This window comes from Melopsittacus undulatus, chromosome 12 (genome assembly GCF_012275295.1).
Source record: "Melopsittacus undulatus isolate bMelUnd1 chromosome 12, bMelUnd1.mat.Z, whole genome shotgun sequence".
Classification (NCBI taxonomy): domain Eukaryota; kingdom Metazoa; phylum Chordata; class Aves; order Psittaciformes; family Psittaculidae; genus Melopsittacus; species Melopsittacus undulatus.
The window spans coordinates 14,053,447-14,072,496 of NC_047538.1; the positions used below are offsets into that span (position 1 = coordinate 14,053,447).

At 42.5% G+C, this 19,050-nt stretch overlaps 1 protein-coding gene across 1 annotated transcript; it reads left to right on the top strand.

The window, feature by feature from the left end:
* The first annotated feature begins 1,648 nt into the window (after positions 1 to 1,648).
* On the top strand, positions 1,649 to 18,368 carry UBE2L3 (ubiquitin conjugating enzyme E2 L3). Its single transcript, XM_034068234.1, has 4 exons — positions 1,649 to 1,731; positions 10,169 to 10,264; positions 14,067 to 14,253; positions 17,533 to 18,368. The coding sequence occupies exons 1-4, from the start codon at positions 1,705 to 1,707 to the stop codon at positions 17,685 to 17,687; spliced, it is 465 nt and encodes a 154-aa protein (XP_033924125.1). The 5' UTR covers positions 1,649 to 1,704; the 3' UTR covers positions 17,688 to 18,368.
* Positions 18,369 to 19,050: the final 682 nt, after the last annotated feature.

Sequence of the window (19,050 nt, forward strand, 5' to 3'; positions counted from 1 at the left end):
ATGATCTGAACTAGCCCTTTTATCCAATGCTGGCTTTTTTAAATCTTCACCACCAGCATCCCATCTCAGCAGCACATCCAGAATCCTCATTTGAGTCTGCACCTTCTGTTTCCATGCTGCGTGTACCTGCCACAGTGTGTAACTTCTGCAGCCAGTCAGCACTCTCACTTGCTTTACAGCTCTCTGCTACTGCACCAGGATGCTCTTTGCCTCTTTCATTTTCAGTTTCCTCTGACTGCATTTTTCTTGAGTAAACTGGATGTAATAATCTTTAGATATTTAATAAAGTTATCATGATCTCCAAATATGATTAATAATTATTTACAAATTATTTAATAATACCTATATGAAGCAGGTGCAGTATTAACTTGGTTTGTACGTGCTGTACAGATTACTTCATTAACAAATGTTAATGAAGTTTTGAAGCAATAAGTACTATATTAGTGCAAAATATTGGTTATCAGATACTATCACTGTGTCAGGGGATAATTTGAAGATAAGATCCTGGGCTTTACAATTAACAACTTCTGTTGTGTTTTTACAAGTCTTTGAAAGCCTCTTGTAATAACCATAACACTTCCTTTTTGGGTTGTCTGAGCCTGTAAAGCTTATTTTAGAGCTTAGAACCTTTTCACGTGACTTGTTCACAGAACAAGTGTTAGATTGAGGACATGATTAAGTGACATGAGGGAGGGGGAAAGGGAAAATAAGGCCACACATCAGCAGAGCAGATTTTGGAGTAATTCCTGAGTACACAGAGAATGGTTTAAGGAGCAAGTCAGGTGCCTGGACACACGGCCGGTGGCATTTCAGGTGTCATACAGTACAGTAACTTATGTCGCATGTTGTATCTGCTAGCCCTGTGTCTTGGATACCCTAGGGCACCTGAAATGGTACTGGATGCTTATGGTTAGATACCTGAACTGCTCCTGCAGCCATTGCTACAGGCCAGCTGGGAAGGATCAGAGTCGGAGCAGTTACAATTAGAGCTCCATTAAAGAGCTAAAAAGCACATGGCCATTTACAGCCTTGATTAACACTGACAGTGACATTATGTCCTCTTCCACAGCTTGCTTTCCTCAAGGAGATTGCGGCAGGGCACGGCAGGCCGGGCTGAACTGGCCGTGCCGAGGGCAGGGATGTACCTGGGGTGGTTCCTGTGGATCAGGTGCCTCTTCTGGAAACTCACTCCCCCCACACCAGGGTATTTTAAGAAGCTAAGCAATAACGTTTGTGTGTTACTTGGTAAAACCTGCAACTACAGGTCTGTGTCCTTTTCGCCACAATGATCCTGAATTTGGGGTGATGCCCACTAAACAAAACAAGCCCCGCCAGCATGTTAAAGCGTTGGTCTAGGATTAACACCGCACTGGGACAAAAGACATCACCGAGTACAGGAGGAAGGCGGCAGCGGCCTCCAGCGAGCGGCTGCCACGGCAGCCCCGGGCCGGGAGGCTGCAGACGGGCTCGGGCCCGGCGCGCTCCTCTGCCCGCAGGACGGAGCCGCGCTCCCCCCCGGCCGCTGACCCGGCCCCGCTCCGCTCTGCGGGCAGCGCTGCGGCCGCCGGTGCGGGCGGTGACAGGCGCGGCCCGCGGGGAGCACAGCCCCGTCAGCCCGCCCCCGCCGCCGCCCCAGGAAGCGCAGGGCTGTAGCGCCCGGCCCGCCGCCGCCATGCATTGTGGGGCGGTAGCAGCAGAGCCAAGATGGCGGCCAGCAGGAGGCTGATGAAGGTAACAGGCAGCGCCGCACCGGGCAGGGCCGGCGGGCGGGCGGCAGCGGGTATGCTTCTCCGCCTCGGTGCCCCTCCGGGTGTGGGGGGCACTGTTCCTTGCCGCTGCCCGGCGGGGCGGCCTCCTCCCGTCCCCTCGGTGACACCCTGGGCTGGAGCGACCGGAACGGGAGCAGCCGGCTCCTAGGCCGCGGCCGTGAGGGGCCGCGCTGTCTCTCCCACCGCCGCCCGGTGCTTCAGCAGCGCTCCGCGGCCCCCGGCGGCCGCCCGGCGCTGGGTGAGGGCTCTGAGCGGCTGCCGCGGGCCGCAGCGGGCCGGCCCGTCCACCTCCCTCGGGGGGCTCCTGCGGTGACTAAGCAAAGAGGAAGGGCCGGGGGGGAAGGAAACGGCGCTGCCGGGACGGCTCGCCCCCAGCCCGGGGCTGAGGCGCTGCCCGCGGTGCTGTGAAGGGTCGGCCCGCCGGCGTTGGTGCCGCAGCCGCGGCGTGGTCCCCGGCCCTGCCCGCGGGAGGGCTCGGCCGGGCGCGGAGCTGCGCCCTGCCCTCCCGCCCTGCGGGAGGGGGTTCGCCCCTGCCCCGCTCCCCCCTTGCTGAGGAACCTTCCCCGGGCGCTCGGGGATGAGATAATGTCGTTTTAGCTGCATGGGAGGGTGACCTCTTCCGTGTATGAGTAAGAGGTTTATCGCACTGAAACGTGGACCTGGGTTCAGAAGTTTCCTCATTCACTGCGGACGCAGTACTGCTTCTGTTTTCGCTCTGTTTGCTCGGAAGTGTGGATGATACTTGTAAATGTAAACGCGGCCTCAGCTGGGCTTTAACCGGGAGCACGTTTCGTTTGTTGTGAAATACGGCTTGGGATTGAGTTTCTCTTTATTTAGCTTGAGGAGTACATACTTTTAGAAAATGGTGACCATTGACCCCAAAGCATGCGAGTTTATTCTATGTGTTGTGTATAATTGCCAGCTAACATCACAGACTGCGTGCAGTGGGGTTTGCCTAGGACGTGCATACACAGTGGTGTTAAATTTAGTCATCTGTAAAGTGCTGTGGCAATACCCTACAGTATTTGCATGCAAAGTGCCTGTAGCGTAAATCAATGAACTTCACAGGCTGGTCGTGTGAAACGCAGGGGAAAGACCCTGCAACTGTCGGGTGATGTTTTAGCGTTACTAGAGCCCCTGTTCCTGTGGGGTGCAGTGTACCCCTGTGTTAGGATCTGACAGATACAGGGGCGATTCTGTTTAATATTGTAATATCAGTTTTGCAGCTGGCTTTGAGAATGTGGAGCCCGGATGGGGCTGGGATGTGTAGATTGGTTGAAGGTGCATTTCCTTAATTGTGCAGGTACATAATTAACTATTGCAACCTGGTTATTTTTGAAGAAACAAATAGTTCAGCAGTGCTTTCACAAAGCTGGTTTTGTTGTTGAAGATGTTCTGTGGAGTGATTAAACATTAAATGGTGGATACGTTTTATGCAGTCGTTCATCTCTATTAAATTAGTAACAATTTAATTGTGCTGAAGGAGCCTGATGAGAGGGCATTCATTTTTGTGTTTCATTTTTGATAGTTATGTCATAGCTTTAGTTTTGTCATCAGTGTGCCTGTTGCTTTTTATTGAAATGAGGTTTCCCTTAGTTTCTGATAGTAAACAACCATTTAAATCTGTATACTTGCAAGCCAGCTTTTCTGCCTGTTTTGAACCAAATGTGGTAACTCTCCAAAAGCACATCACTGTTATTCTGGTAGGGGAAAAATATGTTTCCAATCATTCTTTTTTTTTTAGATTTAAACTAGAACATTAAAATCTTGACATTAAAGTCAAGAAAAATTGTTCTTAATATCTGTAGAGCCTCTTGCCGCTCAGTCCTGCTCCTCAGTTCAGTTCCAGTGTCCTTCTGAAATGCTAGTTAGTGCTTTAATCTGTCACTGAAATGCTGTAAAAATGGATTTTGACAACGTGACCTCCTTCTTTTTTGGAAAAACAGTGTGGCAATTGCTGCTCAGAGGGAGGGGTGTAGGAAGGAAGGAGGCATCAGTTGCTTCCCTCTTACATTTTTACTTTCATTTCTATTGCCTGACGTTTGTGGGTTGTGTGTGTTATGTTTTGTGTCAGTTCAAGAGCTGTGAGGTGCTGCATCCCATGGCTTGTAAAGGCTATTCAGTAAGCAGCCACCTTCATGCCTTTTGGCAAGTCGAGTCATAGCCCAAACGACTTTGAGTCTTGCCATTCATCTCTGTAGGAACAAGGTAGAGCTCTTGTACAGATGATGTAATCTGGGTTGCTGCAGTGTGATGTTTCAAAGGTCCACACTCACGTGTATCAACTCAGTATCGTTGTTTAAGTTCCAAATGCACAGACCTGCTTTAAAAAGTCTTTCACTGTGATGTTTTGCACTATGGAAGAGTCTGTGATGTGTCTTTCTCAGGGTTGTAGAATGAGTGTTTATAACTAAAGGAAACAGAGGTTTTCAGTGTGCCACTCAATTACGTTTAATTTAGGATAAGCATTAACTGTCTTCTCGTCGAGCTAAATATCAAGTTTATCTTCAGTAAGTGAGAACAAACTTTGACACTTTTATAGGTCACATAAAATAAAACAATTACCATTTCCTTCAGGTCTTGCCAACATTTTGAAGTGCTGCATTTTTCCTGGGCTCATGTCATGCATCCTAGCTATTGGTGCTAATCACAGTGGCTCAGAGAGGCTGCATGTACTGCGCTCATAATAACACGCTGTCTGCCTGTAGAAAACTGGGACTAAGAGTTTAGCTTTCCTCTTCCAGGTGGAAATGGGAGTCCTTTTCAGCTTGTGAAAGCCTTTGTATCTTCAGTTTGCAAGCCTCCTTGTGAAAGAAGCAGCACAATTTTGCCATTGTACTTGTACAGTTCACTTTTAAACATAAAGTCAAGTTAAGACAAAAATAAGATTGTCTTGTTATCTCAGGGTCTGTTTGAGCAAAATACCTAATTTGTGGCCTATTTTTGTAGAGCTTTTTACCATCAAATAGGCTAACTGAAGTTCTCTGTGCTGATTCACAAAAATCAGTGGAGGTGTGCCCTTTCCAAGGAGCACTCCTAGGTTAGCGAAATGTGCAATAAACATAGCTAATGAATCATATTCCAGTGACATCTGAGGTGGAGTTTTGATCTGTGAGCCACCATTACACCTCTTCAAAGAGCCACAGTTGTCAGATCTTGACTCCTCATGAAATGTGAGAGGTGGGAATAAAGCAGTCTTTGTCAGGGATATGTTATGGATGATCTCTCAGGGTAAAAACAGACCAATGTAGAGTACTTATATTTAGGGAAGGATCTAAGGCTGCTTCTTTAAAGGGAGCTCCTTTGCTTCATGACCCTTTCTCATGAAAAGTAGACTGTCTCCAAACATGTATGATTGGGAACATAGATCTCCAAGAGACATGCCAGAGATTTCAGTGAAATGCTTTTCACAGTTGCCGCCCGCTAATGTAAAACAAGCCTCTCCAGCTGAGATCCGTAGCCAAAAACTATGTGGAGAGGTAGTGGGTAGTTGTGAAGAAAAGGCTATTTCAGTGCTGGATTGTTGGAGTACTTGTTTGATGGTGTACTAGTGTGTGGTACTGAGATGCACCTTCAACGGCTGTGTTTGGAGGGGGCTGTCCTGTCCCATGTGTGGAGCTACTTCCTTCTATGTTGATGTGTGATGTGATCGAGCTGAGGTGCCTGAAGTCCACACTTTAGTTTTCTTGGGTTTAGTTGTTAAAGCAGTATCTTTATTATTAAAAATTGAAAACGGATTTGGAGTGTAAATAACACTTCAATACATAGTGAGATGTGCTGGTGATTGTTTTAATCTTACTGTGTTCATTCTGCTCCCACAGTTGCAGTCAGACATTTACGCAACTGGTGAACTCTGACAAAAGCCAGGTACATAAGGCTGCACCTGGGTACCTGCTGTGGATGGCCTGTGCTCTCCAGTATACAGGGAGCTGGAGCACACGAAAGCCCTCACAAAGAAAGGGGCTTCAACAACTTTGATATGTGAAAAACCATTCTAAATTGGCTCAAACACCATTTCTCAGTAATAAGGGAAATGTGGCTTTGAGCACTGTATGATTGTTGTGATGCAGACATGAGAACACTGCTTCGTTTTCCCTTTTTGAAACTGAGAATTGGCAAAAGGAGTTTTAATCAAATGAAAATACCTTGCCAAAAAGCAGAATTACTCAGTAAACAGAAGACAGGAGCATGCAGGATTGTAATGTTGCAGAGGTAACTTACTGATAGTTCTTGTAAGAGCCAGAATTTGTTTTGGTTTTTGGGTGCTTTTGTGGCTTTGTTTTGATAAAGTCATATTTTGTTTTAAGGTGTCTTAACACTTCTCTGTGTGAGGTTCAGAAAGTAAAACTGTGCCTTGTCAGTGTTGTGGAGCCTGTTTATCTTTGTCATGCCACTTTTAGAGAGTGTGTTTATAAATAGGGAAATACAAATTGTAAACAGTAGAGAATCATGTTTTAGAGGTATTTCAGGAAACTTGGTTTTCTTTGGCATTCAGGAGCATTTGGGGCTTGATGCAGAGCTTACTGAAGTCAGTGTGAGCTCTTAGGCATATTCCCATATTCCTGGATTGCACTCCTACAACTTCTTGTCTGCATTTTCCTATCAGGCTTGTTTTGTTAGAGAAGTCCCAACACTTGAAAGATGGGCAAAACAATTGCAGGGTTTTAAATGACTCAGCTGCATTTTAAGCTGAGGTAACTTTAATTTTCAGTTTCAAAACCAGAATTTTGTTCTGAACAACTCAAACAATTACACAATATTGAAAAATCCAAGTTTTAAATCCTTATTATATGAGAGGTAGTGTGTGCTTTTATGACCACCTTCAGTGTTATACTTGGAGATCAGGCATCACCTCTGAAACGCTTTCTCCATTTCATGTGCTGTGTATAACACTGAATACAGCCAAACTGCAAACAGCCCCTCTCAGCAGAGCCTGTGCAATAAGGCTTTTCTGTTTCACAAATGGGGAAACCCAATGCAGCAAGGTCACATGCAAGGATGATAACAGTGGGCATGAAGGCTGACTGAAGTCCTTATTGCAGTCCTTCAACCTTTAGTTATGCTCCTCACTTCCTCCTTTAATTATGTTACTTGATGAAATGAAGGGGTGGAGGACAAGAAAAGGAATTAATCTATTTACTGTCTGCCTAGACTCTTAAGTATTATTTTGAATTAAATATCTGGACTGTATCCTTTTACCACATAAAGTAATTTTTGTCCCTTTGGACTTGTTCAAGCCCATATTAAATGCAGTGTCCACTTTTAATCTGTGCTGTTTCAAGTATTTAGTAGCTCATTCGCTTTTTCAGCAGTACATATATACTGTAGTTGTATATATGCCTCTGGAGCTCCGAGGCAGTTAGAGCTTTACTGTGGGGTTTGATACTTGCCAGAAGAAAAAAACAAAACACCTCCCCTCACACCCTTAAATTGTGAGTGGTGAATCTCATGGAGCACTAGATATAAGACCTCTAAAAGCGTGACGAGTATAAAATTGCATTGTATTTGTGGGGACAGTAGAATGAAAACCAAGCTATTTGTAAACAAGTCTAACATGGAATTGATTAGTTGGGAGTGACATGAAATCTTAAACACTTTGGGCATAAGTGATTTCTCTTATAAATGGAGTCTGTCTTAAGCATGGAGTTCAGGCAAGTCCTCTGCCAAGGTAGGTTTGATTCTCTTTGCAGTCCTGCCTGTGTGGGAGGAAAAGAATTGCCTCATTTATCCCCATCTATTCCTGTTTTGGGGACCCAAGGCAGCAGCAGCAGCAGAAGCACAGGATATAGTCCTGATACACTGAAGTAATTTATCACTTTCTTGATTCTGGAAGTGAATTCCTGCAAAGGCTTCACAGGTCAGTTTAAAGAGGAAGATGTCCTGAATTGTTTTCAGCTAGTTCTTTAGTGCCCTTTAGACTGTTTATTTCCCTCTCTCATGTGGTGGACTTGATGGAAAATGGGGAGCAATTTTCATGTTTATTTTAAACTTTTCTTTAATTTCATGCAGAGTTTTACATTTTGGAATGATCTCTGTGCTGGATGCTTGCATTTCTTAATTCTGCTTCCAGTTTTTTTAACCTGAATCTAGTTATGAAATCAGGTGTTCAATTCTCCTGTAATGTGAAGCCATGCTTTTCTAGTTTGTTCTATTAGCTTAATAATAGCACACTTGAATTGTGGAATCACAGTATTCCCTCTTTCTGTGTCTGGACAATAGTTCTCTGGGCCAGAAGCAGTGTTAATGCCATCATCCGAACTTGTTCTGCATGGAAGCTGCACTCCCATGTCCATGTGGGGGACATTTCTGTCCTGTGTATAATATTTTGAATGTAGTAACTAGAAAATTGTCCAAATCCATTTTTCCTTCCTTGTTTTAGAGTGAAGGTACTTGTGACGCATGTTCATTTATGCTTAAATACCTACTGGTTAATTAGCTTATTTTGTTCCCAGTGTTTGATACATTACATCTAGTGTGGAATGGGATTTATCCTTTCTACATACTGTGGAGTAGTGGTTTGCCAGGACTTCACAGTTCTGTATGTGTAGGAAGTGAACTGCTCACAACTGAGTTACTGTCCTGACCGTGATGGGAGAGTTGGTCTGGTTCAGTCAGACGCTGCCTCAGCTGCTGCTCTGAGCACTCAGCACTATCATGAGGCTGGATTTGCAGTTTCAGTGGGCAGAAAGGATCTCCTATAGCTGTGATAATAAAGGTTATTTTCTTTTGAATATTTTGGGTTGCTCTGTATCCCTGTAAATGTGCTTCATGGGATTATTGGGTGGGTTTAATGTTTTCCTGCTGTAAGGAAATAGGATAATCCTCTTATCCTATTCTAAAAAAAAAACAAAAAACAAACCACCCAAACTGTGTGTGATGTTGTGTAAATCTAACAGCAGTGGAATCTGGGGATTAGTCCACAGGCCTAGACTAAATAGTTGGGTGTAGTGTGATGAAGATTGCATTGGGCATCTATTCAGCATCCAAGACTCTGAGGTTAAACTTCAGTGTTCTGAGTATGCTCTTGCTTTAGTGGGTGCAGTGGGTGGGAATGTAAATGTTCATCTGATGCATGGCTGTCATGTGGGGTTTGTTGGGTTTTTTTATGTGTATTTGGAAATCTTATTTTCCCTTTGGTTTTTATCGTGATGCTAAGTTTATGCAAGAGATTACTGCAAGTATTAAATCTCTGCCAGTCCGATGCAGAAGGGTTTGATCGAAGATGAACATAGAGCTAGTTTAGGAAAAAAACCTGGGCAGTAGAGCACTCATAGCAGGAAAACTGATCTTTCTTTGTTTTCAGGGCACAGTGCCTTTGCTGTAGTTGGTATTTTATCAGTGATACACAGTTCAGTTCTGCAAACGCACTAGTGCCCAGTGAGGAGCTATGTGCTGCAGAGTGCTCCAGTGTTGCTGTATAAGCAGCATTTTTCCTAGCCTATGTGGACATGCAGGCATGTGCTTCAGTTTTGAAAGCACTGGGAAAGCTTTATATGTAACTGTAGAGGACTTCTGAATTTTAATTCAGTTAAATTAAAGAGAGAACTGCTGAATTCAATAGCAAAGGGCTACAGTTGCTGTTTGGGGGTGGGGAGAAGTGAAACCTTGGGGTGTTTCTTTTTAGGTCTCATGAAATACCCCACTGAGCGGTTGCTACAGTAGGGCTTATACATAATTGTAATTATAAAATGTCTAAATACCTGTTTTGGTGATACTTGGATCACCAACTGATCAAAAGTGGTTTGACTGGAGCAGAAACGTACCTTGTTCAAGAGTGAACAGCTACGAAGACAGGTATCTTACTATGTATTGTTATAGTACAAAACAAGAGATAAGGCTGTGATTTCTAAAGTTACTGGTCTAAATAAGGCTAGTTTGGCTTAGATTGATATTTTCCTGAGTTTGTATCAGTTTAAGCAGATCGTGTAGGAATTTGTTAGTTTTCAGGTGAAATAATCGGCCTGTTCGGTCGCTTTATCTGTGTTTAAAACTGTTATGAAATAATTCTTCCAAATCACTGCTTTCCTTCAGATAGCCCTAAGATTCACTTTATTTCTGTGTCTCACAGTTATCAGTAGTCTGTTACAAAAGGCACGGGTTTGCATTTGAGATACAAAAACACCTTTAAATGCATTTTACTTTGTTGTGTCTGTAATGATGTTAATAACAATGTGGGGTTGTATTTTTCTGACACACACACAAAAGTGGGGTTTTAATCCCTTGACTCAGAATTTTATTTCTCACAGTGCACAATTTCATTTCTTGTCTCTGTGGGCTGCACCACTGAAACCTCAAACTTCTTAATGTTAAAGAAACCCATGTTGACCTGTGAGTGTTTTGAGAAGTGAACATGAGCATCTTTCTTAATACTGTCACTAACTTCCACTTTGTTTTTTCAGGAGCTTGAAGAAATCCGCAAATGTGGAATGAAAAACTTCCGTAATATCCAGGTTGATGAAGCTAATTTATTGACCTGGCAAGGGCTTATTGTTCCTGTGAGTACAGATCATTCCTTATTCCAGTGAGCTTTAAAATAAAATGACGATCATTTCTACCTCATAAATCCACAGCTCAGTAGCGCTGCTGGTGACCATTAGATAATGTTTGCACCCTGACACTCTGATTATTATAAGCCCTGGCTTTCACAGCTGTGGGCTTGTGCAGAAACTGGTTGTTCATAAATACAGTGTAAGTTTATTCAGCAGCATCTTAAACATACTCTGGGCAGTGAAATGTGCTCCTGGATTTCATTCTTGTCTCTTTTCAGATCTCTTGTGTGATCTCCCTGTCTCCTTTATTTGAGTGTCTTCTGTGTTTGGTTTTATCCCAGACTGATAATGTTAGGAGGTGTTTCTTGTAACTAGCCTGAAGGAAAATCCATATGTAATTGAAAGGTCTGTGGTCAATACCTACTTGGATGCTTCCTTATGGTAGGCCTGGTCCAACATGGAGCCGCAACTGGCAAGCGCTGTGGACTCTGCTGGCACTGGGTTACTTGGGAGGGGTCTTGGAAGTGGGGAGCGAATGAAGTTTGTGTTTATTACATTAAGCTTAAAGTACAATATCTAAAAAAAATACATGAACTATTTTGTTTATAATTTGTTTTAATCGACTGGCTGCATTTCTAGGATAAAATTGACTACTGGAAAAAAGTTTGCCAGGAAAGGGTTTAGGTTTTCAGAAGTGAGCTTTTAAAAGGAAGTCTCTTTATTTAGGCATTAATTAATGCCAAAACAACTCAATTAATTTTTTTAAAAGCACTGCAGTCTTGTAAAAGAGTGTTTAATAGAAGTAGGTAACTGCTGTATCAGTCAAATAGAGAGGGGAAAGCAGGGAATCTGGTATATTGAATTCATTGGTTAAAAGTCGCTTGGTTTTTCACCTCTTGTAATTTCTGCTGTCATGGCCCATGCTCCCTTTGTTACATGAGCTACTTCTAAGCCTGCAGCAGTAGAGGCTGTGCCACTTCTGGGCATCAGTTCTGCTTTTCATTGGGAGCTGCCTGAATGGTCACACTGAAACCACAACCAGTGGCAATCTGGTTTTGTATTATAAGACCTTGAGACATCTCTTTAGCAGTGCTGCTGCTTTGTTGGAGACCATTCCTGAATTCAGATCATACAGGCTGAGGTAATAGCTAGGCCTTTAAATACTGTAGAACACCTTTAGTTTACTGCTTACTTATATTCCTGAAGGAATTTCTCGGAGTGGTTGAGGCTACTCTTGCACATAAAGCAAGAAGGATTTGACATTAAAGTATGTCAGATCTTTAATAAGCCACTCGGATATTTGTGGTTCATGTGTAACAGTTTGCTGCTTTGGTAAAACTGTGAAGCAGTATGGGACTGGTAAATATGAATGATAAAGCAAACCACCAAAATATTTATTCCTGTTAAAATCCTCAATATGTGGTGTACAGCATCTATTTTAACAGCTTCTGCTGACTAGAAACCTACTGTTTGTTTTGCAGAGATTCACAACATTCTAAGTGTTTAGATGCAGCAAACCATGCTTTATACCTGCCTTGTGGTCTATAACAGCCCTTGTTACAGAGGAAATAGCCTGAAATTTACTAATGATTGCTAAAGTTAAGAGGGAATTTTGTCATTACAATTTCTATAGTAATTAATTGTTGTGTTGTAAGTGTTCAAAGAGTATAGTTTATTATTTTCAGGGTATGCTATAGAAGATGCTTTAGCTTTAGCATAATTTTGTCGCTGTTGCAATGCTGCAGTTGATGGCTTCAAGCTCTAATGCACAAGCTGGTTGTTGGTTTAGTTTTTGCTTTTGAAGGTTTACATGCTGCTTCCATTTTAGAAAATGTTCCTGCTTTGTGTTTAAAGATCTATCACTCCTACTTCAGCAGGACTAACCAGTTATCAATTGTTATACTATAACTAGGCATTACTTTGGTCAGGTGCTTAATGAAGGTGTGAGAGATGCAAAGGTTGGTATTTTTGCCAGTGTTCATCCAGAATTATTGCAAGCAATACTGCTTTAAAAGGTTTTGTTGTGTGTAACGTACTTTGTTCTTCTCAACCACCATTAGTTCTTAAGGGTGTTTGCTCAGTTGAGAAGCAAATTGAAGACAGCTTGTCAACTCCTTCTCCTATTCTGTAGAATAAGATAGTTTATGTAGTTTGTACTGTGCATGGTAAAGGTACATTGTTTGATTTCAACATCAAAACAAGTCTATCTGCCCCAGGCTCCTTGTTCTTGTCAGGTACAGTTGGTATACTGCAAGTTTCATGTCACTTAAGCAAAGCTGCTTGCTATGGACAAATTTTTGCAGACTAAGAATACTCCAAGTGAGTGTTAGTTATGTTTGTCACTTGTGTTTTTGTATTTATGATTCTGCTTCTCTCCCTTGTCAGTGTCAAAACAAATATAACAGACAATTGGAACTTGATTGCTTGCATATTCTGGTTTGTCTGTTGAAAACATGAACAACTCTTTACATAAGTTTTTTGTTCAATTTATTAGTGAGTTATAGTGAAGGACTATTCTGACTGAAAGTCAAGCAGAAAATGGACATTTTTAAGCCAGGTCAGTTCCCATATCAGTTCAGTGAACACCCTCACAAACTATACCATGTGATGGAGACAAGAGCAAGTGAGCTGCAGGGGAAGAGGGCACCAAGTTGTCACCACCACCACAAGTTACTTGTTAAACTTCCAGAGCTTTTAGGGTTGCTTGGATAAGAAGTGATTTTTCAAGCCACAACAGTTACCTTTCCTAGACCACAAAAATCATTGCCATACTTAGGAATGCACAGCCAGGCATCTCCATTTGGATGAAACCAAAATTCAATGTGTTCTGTTGAACAGTATTTTAATAGAACACTCCTCACCCCCAAATATTTGTAAACCTTTTTCAACTGCTAGGGTGGGTTTGATTGCAGGGAGTGGTTTGGTTGCTCATGAAGAATGAGTGTGGTTGTACTTCACGCTAACTGGAAACTTTTATCTTTTGATTCTTGTTCCCAGAGTGTTTGGAAAGGCTTCATGCCATAGTTACTGGTTTTGGTGCAGAATGGTGTTTTCATAAGCTTTACATGTAGTAGTGGTTTATTTTTCTTCTGCAGTTAGCATCTGAAGCACTATCAATAGTCTCACAGGTTTCTAAGTGAGATTCTGGGCATTGTTTTTTCTGTTGCAGCATGAAGCACTACTTGGCTTACTTCAGGTTTCTCTCATCATGCTCCTTCAACAATGATCTGATAAGAGTGGGTGCTAAAACTGCGTATAAATTCAGAATGTTCTCATCAGCAGACGCAGTGAATATCTATCTTTAGTGCTGGTGAATACTCAGCACATTTCTGTGTAGTCAGCACAAAAATGTTCTCGGAACATACAGGAAAATCTGACAAATCAAATTGCTTTGCTGTGTTGTGAGACACATAAAATAACTAGGTTTAGAGAGAGCAATTTTCCTTGTCAGCTTCCTGTTTGTATCTCAAAGGGTTTACACTGCTTTTTGGAACACAAAGTTGGGAGTGAAGCTACCTATTAGATAGGATTTGAGTTTGGAGTAAGTCGGACTGGATGCTTTCTTACCAGTAGAAATGTCAGCTGATTTCAGAACAGTGGTAACTGTTTGTCAGGGTGAACACAAAGTCGTGCCTTTCTCTTACCAATTAGGTTTTGATGTTTCCTGACACACAGATACAGCAGTATGTGTTGGAAGAAAGTGCCTTTAGAAGAGGTCGTTTGATTGATAGAAGTCTGGAGCATGCTTTTACTTAATTGTATCCATTAGCATATGCCAGATTCTTGACATTTTGCCTTCCTGTTGCAGGACAATCCTCCGTATGATAAAGGAGCCTTCAGAATTGAAATCAACTTCCCAGCAGAATATCCATTCAAACCTCCTAAGATTACATTTAAAACAAAGATCTATCACCCTAACATCGATGAAAAGGGGCAGGTTTGTCTGCCAGTAATTAGTGCTGAAAACTGGAAGCCAGCAACCAAAACTGACCAAGGTAGGACTCCATGTGGAGAAAGTACTGGGTATGAAAACCCTTGTATTGTGTTTAAATGTAAAGCTTGTCAGCTGGTTACTCCTCTTACAGAATATCCATTGTCATAAGATTTGTGTCATGAGTCAGGTGCTATGAGCAGCTCTTGTGGAATCTTGTTTTGTTGTTGGAACGTAAGGTGATGACAGTGACACGTGGCACTGCCTCCTCCGGGAAACCACAACACTCTTCATGACTGAGGAGTTTATCACTGGCATGTGCTCAGTGTGCCTAAAAACTCTGGTGGTATTTTGTCAGGGGGTTATTTCCTGTCTCTTTTTAAACAGAAACTTTATAGTCCAGAGGTGTTCATGACATTCCTGTGCCTAAGGACCTAAACCTCAAGGCTTTGTGTGGCTCAGTGATTTGAGCATAAGGTTTGAAATATCTAGGGAGTCATAAACAAAACCTGATACCATAATACAAATAAACTCTTAGATCTTAAAAGATTGCTGCTGTGAGGTTTGCTGTGTTGAGTGCCTTTGGGTAAGAATTCAGGCACTTTAAGGAAAAAGGTGTTTCATTGGGTTCTGTGGCAGACTGAGAGTGGGATCTGAGTTGGGTTTTATTTCTGTTGTTGCTTCCCTTTAGTTGGGGTGGGAATTTTGTATTTTCAGTCAGGTAGTGATTGGTTTGATATTAAGCATTTATTATTTTACCTATAGAAAGAGCAAACATCCTTGAACTGTGTATTTTTTAATAATGCTAATTCAAATGAGTAGCAGCTCAGTGCAAGAGCTTCAGTGACACAGAAGTGTTTTGCTCTGTAGGAAGAGGTAGTTTCTTCTTTCAGTCCTCTGTAAGGTTATTTTCACTTGAGCTGTCTTGCTGATAGTAGGTGATGCTGCATGGAAGATTGCTTTTTTTTGTGTGTTAACAAAACTCCTCACAGTTTGCATGATTTTGCCACAAAGATAAAACAGGAACATTCCTGTAGTTCTTTCAGTAAAGACCAAGCAGTTGAAGTTGGGGAAAGCCAAAGGGGCAGCAAAAAAACCCTGTGAAATAGGGCAGTGAGGATCTTACCATTTGTGGTTGATTAATTCCGATTATACAGGACAAAGATTCTTGGGAGGCATGAAATGGAAACAATATGTAGCAGGTTTCTGTTAATACCTTGGCACTTGGTTTAATCTTAGGAGGCTTCTCTTGGGAAGTAAAGGAACCATACATCTGCCTAGCTTGAAATGCAAGTGGCATTAGTTGTGGAACTGCTGAAACAGTGGTTTGCGTGCAGGAAGTAGTCAGTGTCTCCCTGAGAAAGAGCAATTCCTTTTTTAACTGAGTGAATAAAAGCTGTGCTAAAAGCAGAATCTGGAACAAACCCTGGGTACCAAAATACTGCAAATCTCTCAATTTCTGCTGTTTTCTGGTCTTCCATCTGTCTTTTAACTCTTTCTTCAAGAAGCTGTTTTAGTGTCAGCATCTGTTGTTACTACATGGTTGTATGAACCTGCAACAGTGTTATTACAGCCCTGCTCAAGTGCCTGTTCCTTTTTCTCCTGAGAAATGAACTCCAGTAAAGCAAGGTGATCAGTGCAGCATCCAAGTGTTTGGTTTTGATAGTCAGTTGTCAAGAACAGGGAGAGATTAGGTTCAGTAAGTCACTGATTTGCCTTTCATGGACTAAACTTCCATCTTACTGCTGTACTTTCTATTAATTTATACTTACTATTAATACAGCCCTTTGTGATGGTATCATTTTAATATGCTGTGGGTATTGAGGAAGCTCCTCAACAGCTTGTGTGTTAACCTTAACACAGTAACACTTTCTCTATAGTGCTTTAGCGAGTTTTTTTCTCAGCGAGAAGGGGTTGTTGCATGTGGTATTGATGCCGATTTCATAAGTAATGATCAGTATGATGACAGTTGTTAGAAGTTCAGGACTGGCGAGTTCCTGCCAAGTGAGCTAGTATCATTTATAAATTCCTTAGATAGTTGTTGCAGTTTAAGCTCTGGTTTGTGGTAAGAACTGTTCCTGTTCAGCAGTATAGTGACGGGTGTGCTTCTCTGGATTTTGAGTGTTTGTTTTGAGGTGTATTCCCCATTCCTGTCAGATCAGGGTGGAAAAGAATATGAGCATGAAAAAATCAGTGCTCTTAAAGAAGCCATTCTGGTATCCTGGCATCTACTGGAGTGACCAGCACTGTAGGAACTGACACTGCGAAACTAGGGAGGATCCGGTTCAACTGCAAAGTGGCAGCTTCGGAACAAGCAATGGGCTCTGATGTGTAGCTGAATTGTGGAGCTCCCTGCAGCTGGAGGGGTTGGTTTGTTGGGTGAGCTCAGGAAGAGGCAGCTGGCTGTACCCTGTGATGCACAAAGGCAACAGCTCTGTTCCACTTGCTTTGGAAACTCTTGGGGTGCTGCATTGTGTTACTCTGGGTAGCCCAAACTTCTCTCAAATGGAGTATTAATATTGTTGCACAGCAAAGTGCATTCCCTGTGTCCCCACTTTCTGTAGACTTGCCCAGTTACACATGTACCTGTTAGCGGATGGATGTGAGAGCTACTGCCCACTGTGACCTGTCTGGCTTTAATTGGTTGGGAGAATGTATATGGGGAAAGTGAAGCAATAAATGTCACTGTGGTGTGAGGTTCGCTGCCTGAGTGTCCAGTACCGCTCAGTTACTTTAAGAATGACATTTCCTTTGAAAGTGATGGGGAATGTTGATGAAATGGCTGTACACAGGGGGGTGAAATGCATTCCTGTAGTTCCTACCCATCTGTTTGTCCAGGATATTTCTACCAGTGGATGCATTTGGCAGTTCAGAATAAAGGGAGGCGTTTGTGCCCTGTAAGTAAGAATTGTAGATAAAGAAAGCTGAGAAATGGTTTCTAAATGCAGTCTGGTTGCAGCTGTGTTATTGTGACAGTTGATAGGAAAAATGCGTCACGATGGAAATCCTGTTGTCACCCAAGCCATTTTAGATGGACTTGCCCATGAAACACAGGCTCTTCCTTCGGCATAGTATTTTGGATGGGATGCCAGTTCCATGGGAAATCGTTTGTAGTGTGTTTTGGTCTCCATTCAAGTTTTATTTACAAATAGGATTTTCTGGCGTTCATTTACAATCAATGAACTAAATCTTGGCGCAGTGCTATGGCTCATTTATACCCAGAGTTATGGGATGTATTTAAAGGCAGTTAAAGTTCTTTTCTCACTGGGGAATTTTGCTTACACTTTGATTTTTTCCAAAATGAACCATCTTGGCCTGACGGTGTTTATACTTCTTTTGACAGTAATCCAGTCCCTCATAGCACTGGTGAATGATCCACAGCCCGAGCACCCCCTTCGGGCTGACCTAGCTGAAGAATACTCTAAGGACCGTAAAAAATTCTGTAAGAACGCTGAAGAGTTTACAAAGAAATATGGTGAAAAGCGACCAGTGGACTAAAACCTGACACAGTTGGTGTCAGCAACGTATGATAGAAGATCGGAGCAGTGCATTTGAGACACCCCGTAAAGCAGGACTCTATGGAAAATTGACAAGTGCCACCTTTCGGTGTTAACTTGTGGCTGTTACTAACTTTCTACAGTTTTCTTAATCAAAAGTGGGCTAGGTAACCTGTAAAGAAAGGATTAAAATTTAAGATGTTCTAGTTCTGCTTTCTTTGTTTAAAAATCACTGCTTCAATATACTTTAAAGTATGCTGTTTTCTTTTTCTTGTCAGAATTTATCAAAAATATCTTAGACTTATATTCTGCCCTTAAATTGAAAAGGTTGCGGCTGTCACTTATTTTTTCTGCAGTTCCCACTATCTTGAGTTCACTCAGTTCTTTACTGGATTTCATCCCCCTCCCCAAGCCAATGTCTTAGAAAAGAATATCCCAGTTCTGGCAGAAAATGATTGAGTGTTTGGCAGTTTTGTTTACTTTTCCTTCCAAATGTTGCACTGTGCTTTGTGGGACTTGCTGCAAGTTCCCCTTAACTTCAGTTTGTAACATAATAGACCAACAGATCCCACAAAACCAATCAGAAATAATGTCCAGGTCTTATGTAAATCTGGCTGATGTTACCACCAAATGTTTATTAAACGGGGAAACCCAAGTTTTTGTGTGCGTCATTGAATTAAAATATGGCTCATGTCCTGCTTTTGTAAAACTTTGGGGAAAAAAATCTATAGCAAGTGAGTAGTGGAATGTGATTACAAACTTCTTTCACTTCTGTTCCTAACACCTCTGCAGAGCAGCTGGGGACGCGCACCCACAGAACAACAGCTCAACCAGTTCAGAAGAGTTTCAAAAACTGGGGACCAAGAGGTACCAAAGTGATAAACTGTGTTTTGAGTTAAAAATTGGTCATCTGGAGATGCTAATTTTGAATTCAGGTACTAAATCTGGCAGCACTGCTGCCCTTCTTGGAACACTTTTCCATCAGAATACGTAACAAATATCCTTGTATTAAGGGGATGGCACTTGTGCCGTGTGCCAGCCCAGTTGCTGCACAGCTCTGACCGAGAATGGGAGGAGAGCAGGGCTGAGCACTAACCTGTAAGGGAGTGCACTTTGCTGCTGCTGCTCCTGTGTTGCAAAACTACAGGTTAGATGATGTAATGAGTGTGTCAGGTCTCATTCTGTCATTCTAACCTCTTCAGGCAGAGCTGTGGTAACAGAGTGATGGGAGGCCCCCTGCCCATGCTGAAGGGGGAAGCCCTTCCTGCTCAGAACTGCGCGTCCTTTACTGCGCCTGTTGCTTTCTGCATACGCCACTTCTTCCCCAGCCTAAAGCGTGACCGTAGCTCCAGTCAAACTGCCAT

Excerpts from the sequence above, each read along its gene's own strand:
- UBE2L3 (XM_034068234.1), top strand. The coding sequence starts at position 1,705 with ATGGCGGCCAGCAGGAGGCTGATGAAG. Across the intron at positions 10,265-14,066 it reads GGCAAGGGCTTATTGTTCCT|GACAATCCTCCGTATGATAA; the intron begins GTGAGTACAGAT and ends TTCCTGTTGCAG. Across the intron at positions 14,254-17,532 it reads AGCAACCAAAACTGACCAAG|TAATCCAGTCCCTCATAGCA; the intron begins GTAGGACTCCAT and ends TTCTTTTGACAG.